At 39.1% G+C, this 14,449-nt stretch overlaps 1 protein-coding gene across 2 annotated transcripts; it reads right to left on the reverse strand.

Annotated features, from left to right (window-relative positions):
* Positions 1-13: 13 nt before the first annotated feature.
* On the reverse strand, positions 14-11,980 carry os9 (OS9 endoplasmic reticulum lectin). Of its 2 annotated transcripts, XM_068720597.1 has the most exons (15): positions 11,768-11,980; positions 11,145-11,330; positions 8,598-8,661; positions 8,441-8,517; positions 8,002-8,100; positions 6,944-7,145; positions 6,507-6,662; positions 6,258-6,373; positions 4,996-5,056; positions 4,615-4,697; positions 4,274-4,477; positions 3,958-4,159; positions 3,361-3,528; positions 2,744-2,853; positions 14-1,497 (listed from the first exon to the last, which is right to left on the reverse strand). In XM_068720597.1, exons 1-15 carry the CDS (start codon positions 11,963-11,965, stop codon positions 1,360-1,362), a joined length of 2,064 nt encoding a protein of 687 aa, XP_068576698.1. In that variant the 5' UTR covers positions 11,966-11,980; the 3' UTR covers positions 14-1,359. The 2 variants fall into 2 exon arrangements, with proteins under 2 accessions (XP_068576698.1, XP_068576699.1); XM_068720598.1 differs by lacking the exon at positions 3,361-3,528 and having other exon boundaries at positions 11,768-11,948.
* Positions 11,981-14,449: the final 2,469 nt, after the last annotated feature.

The raw sequence follows: 14,449 nt of genomic DNA on the forward strand, positions 1-14,449 counted from the left end.
TATACAGGTGCGATTACTTAGCAAACGTTTTTATTTTTACTGTATTTTGTTTATTTGTCCTAGATACAATGTATCTGATTATAAACAGATCCTGTTAACTTTGGGTTTTACATCGCATTGCGATACAGGTCCAAGATCAGATAAGACCATTCAAAGGTGCATAACAATGCAAGAGCAATCAACATTCTTTGAGAAGACAAATCCAGTTGAATCTAAGTGAAGAAACGCACCTACACACATCCTGAAGCATTTTTCTGCTTTCTTATCTGATCTTGAGCCTCTGGATACTGGCTTCTTTGGGAACAAATGCCTAAATTGACCACATGTACTCAGGTAACTCAAGTTAATTTGTGCGATTATACATCAAATCAATTCAAAAACATATTCACGCAACACTTATGTACAAGTTGAGTTCCAAGTAGTCACAGTTATTCACAAATGATACAAATGCAGCCCTTAAATACACAATCCCTAGAAAAGTTGTGTGGATTCATTATTTGGGTACACTGAATCTGATTGACGTTGTAGCATTCTTTCTTTTCCTTTGCTAACTTAGGGTAAATTAAAATGTCAGAAATGAAAATACAAACTTAAAAGATATATCTTCCTAAACTTTGTGTGTTATTTTTCTTTTGGATCCATTTAACAGCAGGACAACCTGAAATAAACAGACATTTTTGTGAAACAATGTGAAAATTCTGGGTTCAGACTAACTTTTTCAAAAGTGCCACAACATGTGTACAAACACTTCTGTAAGCTACAGTTGTTTCATCTTATCACCAAATGCAGCAACAGAAAGTTTCAAAGACAAGTGGGAACTGAAATGGGAACCCTCGAAATCTTCAGTATTTGTCATTTGTTTTTCATATCCAGACACAATCAAACTTTTGAGTAAACAGTAAATTGAACAACCTGTGCAAACACTCCTTCAGTTTGAGGCATGCACAATTCCCCCCAGCTGTCTTTTAAATCTAAGGACTTCTTTGTCAATAACAACATACAAGTAATAATTGAACTGTGGACACAGTGTGCCGCTGACAACTTCAGAACTAGATGCAAATATTCAGTTGAAGTCACATAAAAAAAAAGTACCATCTTTCAAAACTGAATCCCATCAAAAAGGGGAAAATGCATAACTTCATTCAACTGCACAGTACAGCTGAGATGTTGTGGGGTCATCGTGCAACATATAATTGGTGCCTACTCCAGACACATATTGCCTATTCAAGACACACAGACACATTTTCTGAATGTGCAAACAGGTGAGTAGATATTTTCCACCAGGTTTAATAGCAGTAATTGAATAAATGGGGCTCCCTCCACAGGAGTTCACCGTCACAACAGGTGCACTGAATGAGCTCATATGTCCACGTCGTCTGAGTCAGAGGGGCTGGATGACTGGGACTCCTCCTGAGACTCTCCCCACACAAACCTATAGTTGTTCTCCAACTCCTTCTGCCTCTTTTGCTCTTTGTAAACCTCTTCTGTGCCTCCAGTCTGTAAGATGGAGGGGGAAATTATGTTTTTACAAACAACCACCTTTACGATTGCATGTTTATATGACTTGTTGAAAATTTATAGAAAATGTCAAACACAAACGCCCCACAAAAGAAAAAGCTAATTATACGTGTCAAAGTCCTTATTCTAGAGAAGTGTACTTGAGGGTGGTAACTGGGTTTCAGTGAGGAGGAAAAAACAAAACAATAACCACACTAATTGAAAAGGCTTCATTGGCTGTGTGAAATAGCCCCTCTGCTCCCTTTCCTTGCAGGTTGATGTTTTATCTTGTAAAACATGTATTCATATTTTATGATGTTAGATGAGGGTGTTTAGGCAAGGTAGTTCATCTCTACAATAAAATGCTGCACGAAACCCTGCGGACCTATCTCAGCAAACCTGAAACCAACTGGTCATTACTTTTCCCTCATATTTCACAGACTAGTTTTCTAAATACCAGTTGTTATTTAATAATTGCTTTTTTATCAGAAGCTTCAGTAAAAGTTTCATTCAATGTGCGATGAAATATTAGGCAACATTTCTTTTCTTTTTTTTTTAAACAAAATGATAACTTGAGGAAACACTCACATTAATAATGTGGCTGTCATAGAGGGTGAAAGAGAGACTGGCATATAGCCAAGTCCAGTATAAAGGAACCATTTGTGCTTTAAGCAAACCTACTTCCCTATATTCACAGCTAACACCCACCAATGACAGACATGACACCAAATATGCCTTCATAGGACGCTTCACATTTACCAAAAACCAATGCTTTAAAGTGGAATAAACTACCACTACGTTTAACTTAGCTACATATGATACTCTCTATATGAACGCTGATTATATTTGTGGTGCTAACTTAGCTTATGCTTCACTGTACACTAGTAGTATTGTGCAGTCATATATACTTTTATATACCTATTCAACTATATCTTTATCAATTATTTGATTTAATCGTGTACTGCGTGACATTAAGAATGTGTCCACTCATTTTCTCATTCTTTGATTTCATTGTGTTTTGTTGATACTGTGGTTTGTCAATAATGTAATGTTTAAATAGCTGGTCTTGTAGTACAGCAATAACTAACAGGGATTCTACAGTAAATAAAGTAAAGTAAATAAGCGCTGGAATAGTGTTAAGCAAACTCTACAGCACACAGTTGCTGGTAAACACAGTATTGTGTGCATAAGCCACACCCAGAGGAATCCAAATGAACCCAATAAAAAGTTACAGGTTAAAAATTACCAGGAGATTTATGAGGAGCTCCCTGAAGGACTTTGTATCTTCTTCTGTCAGCCACTGATCACCTGCCTCCTCTGCATTTTTTCGCGTCAAGATCTTCACCTCAATTTTACCTACAAAAGAAAAACAGGTGAAAAGGCAGGCGTGCCGATTACACACATTGTACTTCCAAGTGGCTCCGGACAAATAATCACATGACGCATGATAAACATAACTGTGAATGAAAAAGGACGGACATGGACACACCTTTCATGTCCCTTTGCCTTTAATATAAGAGATCAGATATATAGTTTTGCTTCTGTGATCTTTCATTTTTCAACGTATTCTGTTTTAAAAAGTAGCTAATTTAATGTGTCCCTGATCTAATGTCTAAACAGTTTCTCCATCTTAGGTTAAAGAATTATGTGTTTAATAGCTGGCAGCATGAAAAATGAAGGACACCCTTTATACTATTGGCATGTTAAGTGTCCTTTGAACAGCTTAACCTGGGAAAAACCTAAATCTGACAGTAGTATGCTTTTTGACAAAGATGAGAGGAGAAGTACAGAACTATATGCTCAAGATAACAGATAGAAGAGAGAAAAAGGCTATGAGTGTTTCGGGGCCCTCCCCCATCATACCTTCTGCCTTCAGTCCTGCTCTCTCTAGCTGTTCTTTAACCACGTCCTTTATGTGCTGCCACTGGGGGTCTCCTTCGCCCATCTCCTGAACTTTGACCTCCCCATCAGGGCTGCTGCCCGTCTTATACTTAGTAATTTTGATCTTAACATGGTCGTCAGCTGCTTGGTCTGGGGTGACGAGACAAAAGAGGGACAAACAACACAGTTCACCTCAAAAACTGCAGTTCACCTCAGCAGGGCCACAGGATGGAGAAGGTAAGAACCATTCCAAAACACCATCTTATAAGAATTACATTTCTGCACTGTTATCGATTCATAATACTGTGATTGATTTAAATTTTGATTTAATTACCAAAAATCACCCACAGATACATAAATGGCAGTAGAGGAAAGACTACTAACTAACCAATGGAATTCAAAATATCAATCCGAAAACATAATATCTCCGTGGATAACTCCATGTGTGCGTCTAATCTGGGATGAAAGATGTCACAACGAAGATCTACACCACATATGAATGAAATATGACAATGATGGAGATGGACACAGAGTTAACAGATATGAACATGACCACAGAGGGACAGAGTGTCCAATTACCTGGCTGCTTTGGAGCCAGGCTGGGGCTGCCCCTGGTGGGGTCACTGGCTCTTTGAACTCCTGGTGTTTGTTGCTCCGGGTCCTGGACGTCTTTCTCTTCCAAATGATCAAGTAGCTTGTCCAGCGTCGTCTCCAGTGTCTGTGTTGCTTGAGTGCGATCAAACTCCCCTTTTAGACCTTCTGTCTCTAATTCCTGCTGAGCCTAGAACACAACGACAATCACATCAAAGCATCCTTAGATTATTCCATTGTGTCTGATAACATTTTAATACATCAATCTTCATGTTGAAACTACACGTCGTCTCTAGTCTGAAACCTCATTTATGATGTTGTCAAACTCCTTCTGCATTTCGTCCTTTATCTCCTCAATCTTCTCAGAAGTCACAGAGAGATCGACCATCTCATCCTCAAACTCCTGTAGTAGTCGTTCATCTTCATCTTTCTCTTCCTCGCCAAGCTTCTCTGTTACCCTGTCGCTTGTCAGTGTCTCTCCTCGACTTTTGACCTGGTTTTGTGCTTTCTATATAAAAAAAATATATATATAAAAATATGCAGCATTGAATTTGAATACCCATCCACTACAAAGAAAAAATGATAAGAAATACATTCCAACAGGTGTACAAAAAAACTTTCATCGTAATCTTGGCGAGTACTGACCTTCCTGTTACTCTCTTTGAGATGTTGGACAAATTTCATCAGGTCTGCTGGGTCAGTGATGATTTTAAAGTTAAATTTTTCAACTGAAAGACATTAATGTGAAGAGAGAAATGTCCAATAATGAACAACAACAACAGACAAAATACATTTTTAATTAACAAAGTTCTCTATTTGGAATCGTTCAGTTTGCAAATCTGAGAACTTAACTGCACAGAAATAAATAAGAGACTCTGTGGTTCTATTAGTCTAGTTTGAGGCTTTGTAAAGCAGCAGGACATTGAATGATCATGAATAACATTGGTCTTCTTTGTGTGTTAATATGTGTGTGTGCGTGCGTGTGTGTGTGTGGTAGAGAAGCTGAGGGGCAACAAAATTCAATACCTTCATCACCATCATCTATGACTTCATTGTCTGTAAGTGAGTTATAGCCATCATCTGCTGCCTGTGCGTGGAAAACGAAATCAAATTAGAGTCGTGAGGTGGTGATGGAATCAACCTACATCCTCTACAGTGGTTCTCAAACTGTGGGACGCGCCCCTCTAGTGGAGCGCAGTGGTATTACAGGTGGGGCGCAGAGGGAAGAATTTTTTTTATTCAAGAACTTTATTGAGAACTTCACATATTACAAAAGTACAAACTACACGGACATAAAACTAAGTCATTAATAAATACATGGCGAAGTGCCTGTACTTTTGTGTAAATGTTTACGTTACGCCGTTAACAGGTTACGCTTGCGCTACGGCCAAGATCCTTGGCGACTCACATGTGAGCTCCACTCATCGGACAGAGGGCTGTGGGCATTCTGCTTCCCTTCGCCACATCCTACCTCTGTGAGATCGGCTATTCTGCTGTTGCCTCTCTCAAAACAGAATACAGATCTAAGCTCAACATTGAGCATGAATTGAGAGTGGCCGTATCAAGTTTGCAACCCCGTTTTAAAAAGATTTGTAGTGGAAAACAGGCTCATTGCAGCCACTATTACTGATAAAACTTAATGGCTCACACATATCTGCACTAATTTAGTTTTGTTGTGCACTGGTTGCACGTTATTGTTGTTTTGAAAAGATATGCAGTGTAAAACTCTAAATATTAGTTGTTTTTTTTCCACAGACAGAGCTATTAGCATTGTTCTAACAAAGTGACTGAACATTTTATTTTATTTGTTTTTGTCTGATGGAGCAATCTGGTTTACTTGAAAGTGATTGCAATTTTCTTTATTCTATTATTTGAAAAAGCACAGATGGAGGAGTCACAAAATGTTATTTCAATAAAAATTCAACATGACCATTTTGTTGGGCATGAACATTTTTCTTCCTCCAAAGTGGGGCGTGACAGAAAAAGTTTGAGAACCACTGCTCTAGCAGTTGGGATCTGGCTGGAGAAGAACCACCTCAACATTTAAAACATATATTGCCAATTAACCACATGTTCGGTAAATTTACACAACAATTTAGCCTGGTTGTTATTAACGGCACAAAGATTAAGAGAAGCCATGAAAACGTATTCTATTAATATGAGATTAAAAAGCTTCTCCACAAAAGATAATCAGAATTTTGACATTAAAGCATTGGCACAGTCGGTTATTTACAAGTAAAGCATCATTCATTAAAAAGAAAAACGGATTCCAAGACATATTTCTATACCTGATCTTCCTGTTGAGAAGCAGTTGTTTTTGAACTGCGTGGCTTTGTAACTCCCTCCCAGAAGTCAGAATCTTCTGTCTCCTCTGATCCGGCGTCCTCAGATACATCAGCAGTATCTGTTTCAAAATAAAGGCAAACACAAGTTTACATCTCGTGTGATGTACATAAAAACCTAGTGGATATTTATAGTTAGTGGATTGACAAATTTCCACAATATTTTAAAAGGTAATTTGTAAAAAAACAATGCACCTTTTGCATCCGAGTGGTTCAGGTCATCACTTGGTGCAGATGATGTATCTTCTGCTGTTACTTCCACTGCACCATCTGCCCCTTTATTACCAGCCAACATCTCATCAAGACTCCTCAGCTCCTCTGAGATCTGCTCTACTTTACGCTTTGTGTCCGCTGGGAACACACCGAGGAGGAGGGAGGGAAAGAAACGACAGTCATTGTTGTGTTTGTTATTGTTTTAAAATGAATATTGAAGATTTCATGTATCAAACCTATTCAACAACAAATGTCAAATAAGTTGTGAATTGTACGGCTTTATCTTCCTATCCGATATCACCATCATACTTTCAAATACTCCTTTTCCACATAATGTCGTCCCCCAGTCTCCGGCTTCAACAGGACACAGCATTCAGGTATGCAACAGGATTTTCTCAAAATTTTTGTTGTGTACTTACAGACTTGAGCCTTGACGTAATCCATGTACTGTTGGGCACTTAGTGCTGGCTGGCACACAATACTCTGTGGCTTGGCAGTGGATGGCGGCTGCAGGAACGGATGCAGGCAGGTACGACTGGTGTGAACTGTCAGCACATAGCGGCACGACTGAGGCTCATCCACTCGGGCAATGTAGTCACCTGAGCCTTCTTCACACACAAACTGGAAATAATAGAGTCAAATTAGAAAAGCAGTTTCTGAAGAAATTGCGGTGCCAATGCTGGATACTGAAAAGCTGATGCTACCCTGTATTGCTGGCTAAATGTGTAAGAAGAAGGTGAAGTAGTATTTGAATTGAGGAAAAAGTGGGAATGGGTTTAATAAGTAGGAATGTCATTGACAAGTTGAATAATACCAATAGTATATAAAAGATGTGGTTGTTTTTTTTTTTTAAATCTGACACTACACTTCATAGCTGAGAGTAAAGACGTAAGAATTGATGGAAACAGATTCAGACTGTCTGATGTCCATAGGGATGTCATTCCATGAGGTTTGCTTCCACAGCTACATTACTTGAAAGAACACAGATTTAACTACATATTGATGTGAAATTAAGTATGAAGAGTGAAAATTGTGGGAATGGGAGCATGTTGAAGATCATCAAGAAGACATTTCTGCTGATGTTATGTCAGCAATCAAAGGTGATGGTATTTGAGAAGTGACTCCTCGGTTAGTTTAAGCAAAGATGCACATCTCATACCCCTGTTTCCCAGGCAAAAAACATAACTCCTAAAGCTTAAATATTTTACGCAAAGATTTAGGACCCCCTGATGAACACATTGTGTGCAATTTGTGTGTGTAGTTTTAAAAATGGGAGCAGGTTAGAAAACTGGTACAGCTTGTCAATTAACATGAGAGCCTATGCAACAGTTGGTTGGAAATCCTCTCACTTTCAGGCTTCTGAAATTATTCATGAAGAGTGATAATTATGGGCAGGAGAGCAGGTTAAACATAATTGTTTGAGAAGATTTTACCCTGTAGCCCTTAGACCTGTAAATCCTGTATTCAAATGTCTCACCCGGACTTCAGTCTCTCTGGGATTTCCATTTAGGTCACACTTTGATCCATTTACATAGGTCTGACTGTGGTAGCGCTTCAGCCGATGCTGTTTGGAGGCCTGGGAAGTACACAGAAGAATAATTTGCACTATTCTTGGAGACTCAGTGCATCATCCAAATGTTAAATGTGATGCCTCTGATGTTTGTGCACTTCTAATGATTCACAGCTAGTCATCCATTACTGAAAGCTGGTAAATTTGAAGTTATGCATCAAATAATGTGAATATGTTAGATGAACACCTGAGGCATTCAACCGTGAAGTACCCATTGCCACACACAAGTACAAGGGTTCAGTATATATCAAATAATTTGTATCTTTCTTTAATGTATACCAGTAATCAAAAATCACCAAGAATGACAGAAAAGACAACTGCAACCGCAACATGGAGGCAACTTTACCTTGGCTGTTTCATTGCTCCAATCAAATTCAGATTCATAATAACCTAGGAAGAGAATGTCCCCTTTGATTTCTGTGTCTAAGGAGAGAAGAACAACATATGTCATCAAGCGATTGTCATGGAAAACATTGATTAAAAACACGGGGGTAAGCCCTTACCTTCAAGGTGGTACTGTCTGATATGCTGACCGTGGCAAAACTCATATGTCCACCAGTCCTTCGTCTGCCGAAAACACAGACAACAACATTTGAATAAAGAGTATTTGACTCATCTAGGCTACTTGCTCATCAACAATATCATTGATCATCCCGTTAGAACTCCACACACTCGAACAACTTGTATACATATTGTTATGTTTTTGAAGTAGTTAAGAACAATAGGACACCTTCCAAAAGACTTTTTAACTCATTGTATTGTTAGCTAAATCCACTTCGGTTGATTGAAAATTTATGTCAAGATGCAGGAAGAGAATTAGGTTTGTATGTGTGTATCAAAAAGGAAATATCAATTTGAACATAAAAAAGAAGCAAAAAAACAAGAACTCATGAAAATGACTTGCTAACAGGTTTTGAGCCTATTAAAAATAACAAAAAATTAAATTACAATCAGCTGAAGCAAGCATTTCCTCTGTTTCCTCTCAATGCCGTTCCCACCCTCCCTTATTTCTGTGCAGTTAAGTTCTCAGATTTGCAAACTGAACGATTCCAGTTTCTGTGTCAAGTTCCTGTTAAAACAACACTACAGGGCTTCCCTCAGGACATTATTCAGCAGTTAATCCTGATGTATCCGGTCTCATGCTCACTTTAGTTAGAAGAACAATTGCCACACTTGTTAAATAAATGTGCCTTCTGCTGTGAAAACAGCAACTCTACTATTTTTGATTCTAATAGAACACAAAGTTGTAGACAATGCTTCGTATATGGATGTTGCTGCAAAGATGCTACGAATTATAAAACATAAATGCTTCACACACACACACACACACACACACACACACACACACACACACACACACACACACACACACACACACACACACACACACACACACACCTCAAAAGATCTTTACAATCACCAGTTTCTACTTAGGCACCCAAGATTAGTGTCACACATTCAGTATCCGACAAAATGTGAAATATGGTTACAATCTCCGCTTCTGTTCCTGAGTTATTATGGTGCTGTATAATGGCACAAAAACTGTTTTTGCAGAACATCATGTCTCATATATTATTATTATTATTATTATTATAACTCATACTAAGGATGGACAGACAGACGGATAACCCAAAAACATAAAAAGCATTAAAAAAATGCATTGATTCATTTAGTATGCCTCCCAGCCAGAGCCTGCTGGTTCTTTGGCTCTGAGTTATGCTCTGCTTCATGCTCTTAGATGCTAGTTTGGAAAAGGAAATGTACTTATGACTTCTGGTGACTAGTAGTTCTTTTGATTACCAATGTTGAATGCACTTATTGTAAGTCGCTTTGGATAAAAGCGTCTGCTAAATGACTGTAACGTAATGTAATAAAACAAAGGTGCCAGGTCACATTGAAACAGGATATCTGGTTAAAGAAGCTTAAATTAACTGTAAGATGAACAAGTGAAAACATAAAGCAGCAATACAAAGACGTGTGTCTCCTTCATAATTTTCATGCTGACAGGACGTTGATTCAGTTTATGTTGGTACTGTACTTTCTTGTGTCGCTGAAAATGAATCATTTATGTTGTATATTTTGAATATATCATTATCAGTGTCTGATAGGTATTGTAAGTAACCACTTCCTGTTTTGAAATCTTCTCAAGAAATTAATGTTCTGCCATACACTTGAATAATACGGCTGTGTTTGCTCACATGGCATGTGCTTTATCTGTCTCTGTGTTTTATGCACACTGCAAAGTTGACGGAAGTTGTAAACAGGCATATACCGTTTATCTGATGTTATCAGCCCATTTGCAATTATGACCCTCTCACTCTGCCCACCACCTCTTCCAGCTGATGCCCTCTAGGGGCGCTGTAGGACCCTGCCTGACAAATTATTCTGTTTTAAAAGTTTTGTCCCACTGCAATAAGAACTCTGAACACTTCTAACTAACCCTGACAGATAAACTGAACTTCATAACTTTGTATTCTTTTGTACTGTGAATTTCCATCTTGTGGTTATATGTGGATAATATCTGTTGTGTGTCATGTGTCTGATCTGATATTAATGTCTGTGTTTAGATGTTCTGTCACTGCTGTAATGGGCTTATCCACCATGCTTTATCAAAATCAAATTCTACCGACCTCGGCCATGTGGTCATTAATAAGGGATTGATTGATTGACATAGCCTGTTTTGAAGGTTAAAATAATGCCCCAGTACATTTTTGTGCAATTTTCAGTGTGCAGACTCAATTAACAGAAATTTGTCCTTTTATTTTGGCACCTGTACCCAACAGAGGACAGATGTGCTCAATATCCCCATAGTACCGCTTTATTAAGTAAATAATACAGACAAACTAGCTTTCAATCTACAGTTACAATCACAGACAACATTCACATCATCAAATATGGCTCTGTGATGATCCGATTAAACTGCTTTCTGGTTTTATTTTGTGTAGTCACACAAAAGCCATTTGTTTAAATAAATCAGAATGTAATAATTAGTTTTTAAACAGCATAAGCATTTAACTATTTAGATCCCATAGATACAGTTGAGCACTAACCTTTACTAGACACTGGGCAGTGTGCATTGGACTGAGTAGGTCGGGAATGTCAGGCCCATTGTACCCTTGTGAGTCCGGCTCAGAGGCAGGGTGGTCCTGATGAAAGCGGACGGCCTGGGCTGGAAGTCGACACTCGTACATCTGCTTGTACTTGCTGGACACGATCATCACCTCCTCTGTCTTGGTCTGAAGGAGAAACACTGTTATGCCAGCTGCAGTATCTTCAATACCATTCATTAACAAAGTAACGTTACTTGAACTTATTACATAACGTCAGCTGGTTTAGCGACTGTCTTCGTGGTTAGACAACTCAAATCTAATGAAGTTGCAACTAACGCTAACTAAGTGAGGTGAGGAAGCTGACATTGTGTTGTGACAGCTGTCGATGGTTGCTGCGTAGGTCCCATGTAAATAACTTCAGCATTATCTCTTCCTCGTCCAACTCGCAAGAAAAGTGTACATTTAAATTAGTATTCTCAACTAGATAACAAAGAGGTTATTCGCTACTAGCGTTAGTAACGTTAAAGGCAGATAAGTGACGCTAGCTAACGGCAGCGTTAGCCTAACGTTACTTTCTAGCTAGCTAGCTAACTGTTAGCTTCCCCAAAACCACCCTCACTCACCTGGCCCAACATGACGGGGTCTGGAAGAATTTGAATCCCATATTTCATCTCATTCAGCTCTTCAAAATTCAAGAAGGCTGGGACACAGAGAGGACATGTCAACATGAAAACGTACAGTCTTTTAAGCCACCGAACCAAGGAAGCAGCCATGATTGACTCTCTCCTCATGACAGCAACAAAACACAGAACGCCTGACATGGTAGCTCCTGATTGGTCGATGCGAGAAGCGCGGGTCTGCCATTGGCTGGTTTTTGTGCCTGCCAATGGTTGTACTGTTCTGAGGTGAATTAGTTTATAACACCGGCACAACGTGAATGGGCGGCGTCTCTAGCTTTGTGGCACTAAAAAACACATTAACAACGCACATGTAGGCTATCAACGTTTGTCCTTCCATATAATAAACTCACATTGGTACAAGGATGGGCACCATTTGGGCTCAAGCCATTAAGTTTACAGTCTATGGCTCAAGCCAATTTGGCCAAATTGCAATCACGCGGAACACCACGCGCATGTTTTCTAAGATTTATAAAGTCCAATATTTTACAAATGTATCTATTATTTTTTACACGACACATTGATACCGTGAAATGTGAACTCCCACTGTGTGGTATAGCTACCTGTGTCAGACCGTTAAAAGAAAAAACTCCCTTTAACAAGGCTCTCAAATGTTCCCACACATAAAACCAGACACAGGCACACACACCCACCCATCTACACGCACACACACACACACACACACACACACGCACACACACACAAAAACGCATTATTGGTGAGTAATGTTTATGAGCAGGTCTAGTTGTTGGAACATATTTGCAAAATAGCATGCATGTATTTTCAGGAATCGTGCTATAATTCATGTATTAAGTGTTATATGTTGCCGTCGCATGTCGGAGCTCCATGATGCCGCTGCTCCGCTGATTGACCGCTAAGGGTGTGTTGAGGTGCGGTTCCTCTCTGCTGTGCTGCTGCTGCTGCTGCAAGGGGAGCGTCCGTCCACAGCCTGCCGTGCTATTATGTGCGGTCGCCTGTTTTTCTCCTTGCCGCTCGATTTTTCCACATCTAATCCCATTTACAAGACCACAGAGGAACACATTTATTAAGAGGGGCAACCTCCGTGCAGGCAGGAGGTGAAACAGCCTACACACTGCGTCTTTGAACTGAGGTGAGCTCCCCTTTCTTCTGATTTGCATGGAATATTAATAGGCCTATGCATCTGTTTTATGCACGACATTTCTGTCGGTATCTCCAGCTCTGGGTGAACGACGGTTTCTCGACCAGGCAGGACATGTGAAGAAAAGACAGGCGTGAACAATTTCGGAGCCACAAAATTGTCGATAGAATGCCTGAATGCAATAGAATCTCGTTTTGGAGATGTGATTCAGCATGTAAGACATGCAGGCCTAATCGAATCAAGCTTTGAGTGCATGATTTTTCTCCCTGCTGTCTTATCGCTACAAGGGAAGCTAATATAGGCCTCTCTGAGAGATCGTAGGCTATTTTATCTGCAGCCATTTATGCTGGACAGATGATTACATTACTGTGACATGTATCTTATGTTTAAGGATGCAGGCAGCACGGAGGAGTTGTTGATGCTGAATACAAATATGTAATATTCAGAATCTGGATGAGGCATCTGTCATGCGTATACTTTGGGAGGGACCCACAGAGCTCTGTCTATGGATCATGTCCACAGCTCTTCTTACCTTCTCATAGGTTCGTTTTTAGGTTAATTAAAAACAGCAGCACAACTAATACAGTTTCATTCTGATTGGCCCGTGGATATTTCCACATGACTTCAGGTCATCTCTTCTCTCTCTTGAACTACTCTCTCTTGGTTACTGTATGTCTAAGGATGGTTCACCATCACAGCTATTGCTATAGCACAAGGTAATCCCATTAATGTAAAAAACAGATTGATGATGATACTCTTTTAAGAATTCCTTCCTGTCCTTCCAGTTTGTCATATTCTTTGTTTGTATTACATTATGTTATAGCTTTAGCTGAGCAATAACTCAATATTATTGTCTGATCTTGGCGATATGATCATACATGTCATCGTTTTACAAAAATACATTATTAAATAGTTTTTGACCACTATATTGTTGTCAAAATCTGCATATTCAAAGAGTTCTGTGATGCATAATTGTGGATTTGTGTGATTTTATATTTTTCATGCTTTGAAACATGTTAGTCCACTGTGGCATACAGTTTATCTAGACAACCAAAATAATTCTGAACTTCACTTTTCAGTTGTAAGACCTAATTTCTTGCGTATTCAATATCTATTTTCATCTGATTTGGAGACAAATCTACCAAATGTCAAATGTTTGAGTCTACACCTGTGAAGGAAGTGAAACTAGTGTGGTTGTGAATATGTTATAAAGTGTATAGAGTAAGTGCTTTTAAAATGAACACATGGCGAACCATTTCCTCTGAGAGATGTTTAAGTGCACAGGCCCACATTGATTTTTTTCTCTTACTACAATAAAGCTAAATTCGTCACCCCCAAACCCTGCAGAATTTCCCTTGGGGGTTTTAGGGGCTGATGAAGCATCATGTGGACGCAAGTCTTTTCATCATAGACAGAACACATACATACAGAAAGAAAAAACAAACAAAAACAGGATCTGGATTGCTCTGTCCCCTCAAAGGCATGGTAAATCCTGAGAAATATTCAGG

This window comes from Cebidichthys violaceus, unplaced genomic scaffold (assembly GCF_023349555.1).
Source record: "Cebidichthys violaceus isolate CVI_PGR_0920_01 unplaced genomic scaffold, fCebVio1.0.p SCAF_25, whole genome shotgun sequence".
In the NCBI taxonomy this organism is placed as follows: Eukaryota; Metazoa; Chordata; class Actinopteri; order Perciformes; family Stichaeidae; genus Cebidichthys; species Cebidichthys violaceus.

Coding starts and splice junctions, on each gene's coding strand:
- os9 (XM_068720597.1), bottom strand. CDS start 11,965: ATGTCAGGCGTTCTGTGTTTTGTTGCTGTCATGAGGAGAGAGTCAATC. Junction 8,101..8,440: donor GGAGCAATGAAACAGCCAAG/GTAAAGTTGCCT, acceptor TGTACTTCCCAG/GCCTCCAAACAGCATCGGCT. Junction 2,854..3,360: donor AGCAGGACTGAAGGCAGAAG/GTATGATGGGGG, acceptor TTTCTTTTGTAG/GTAAAATTGAGGTGAAGATC.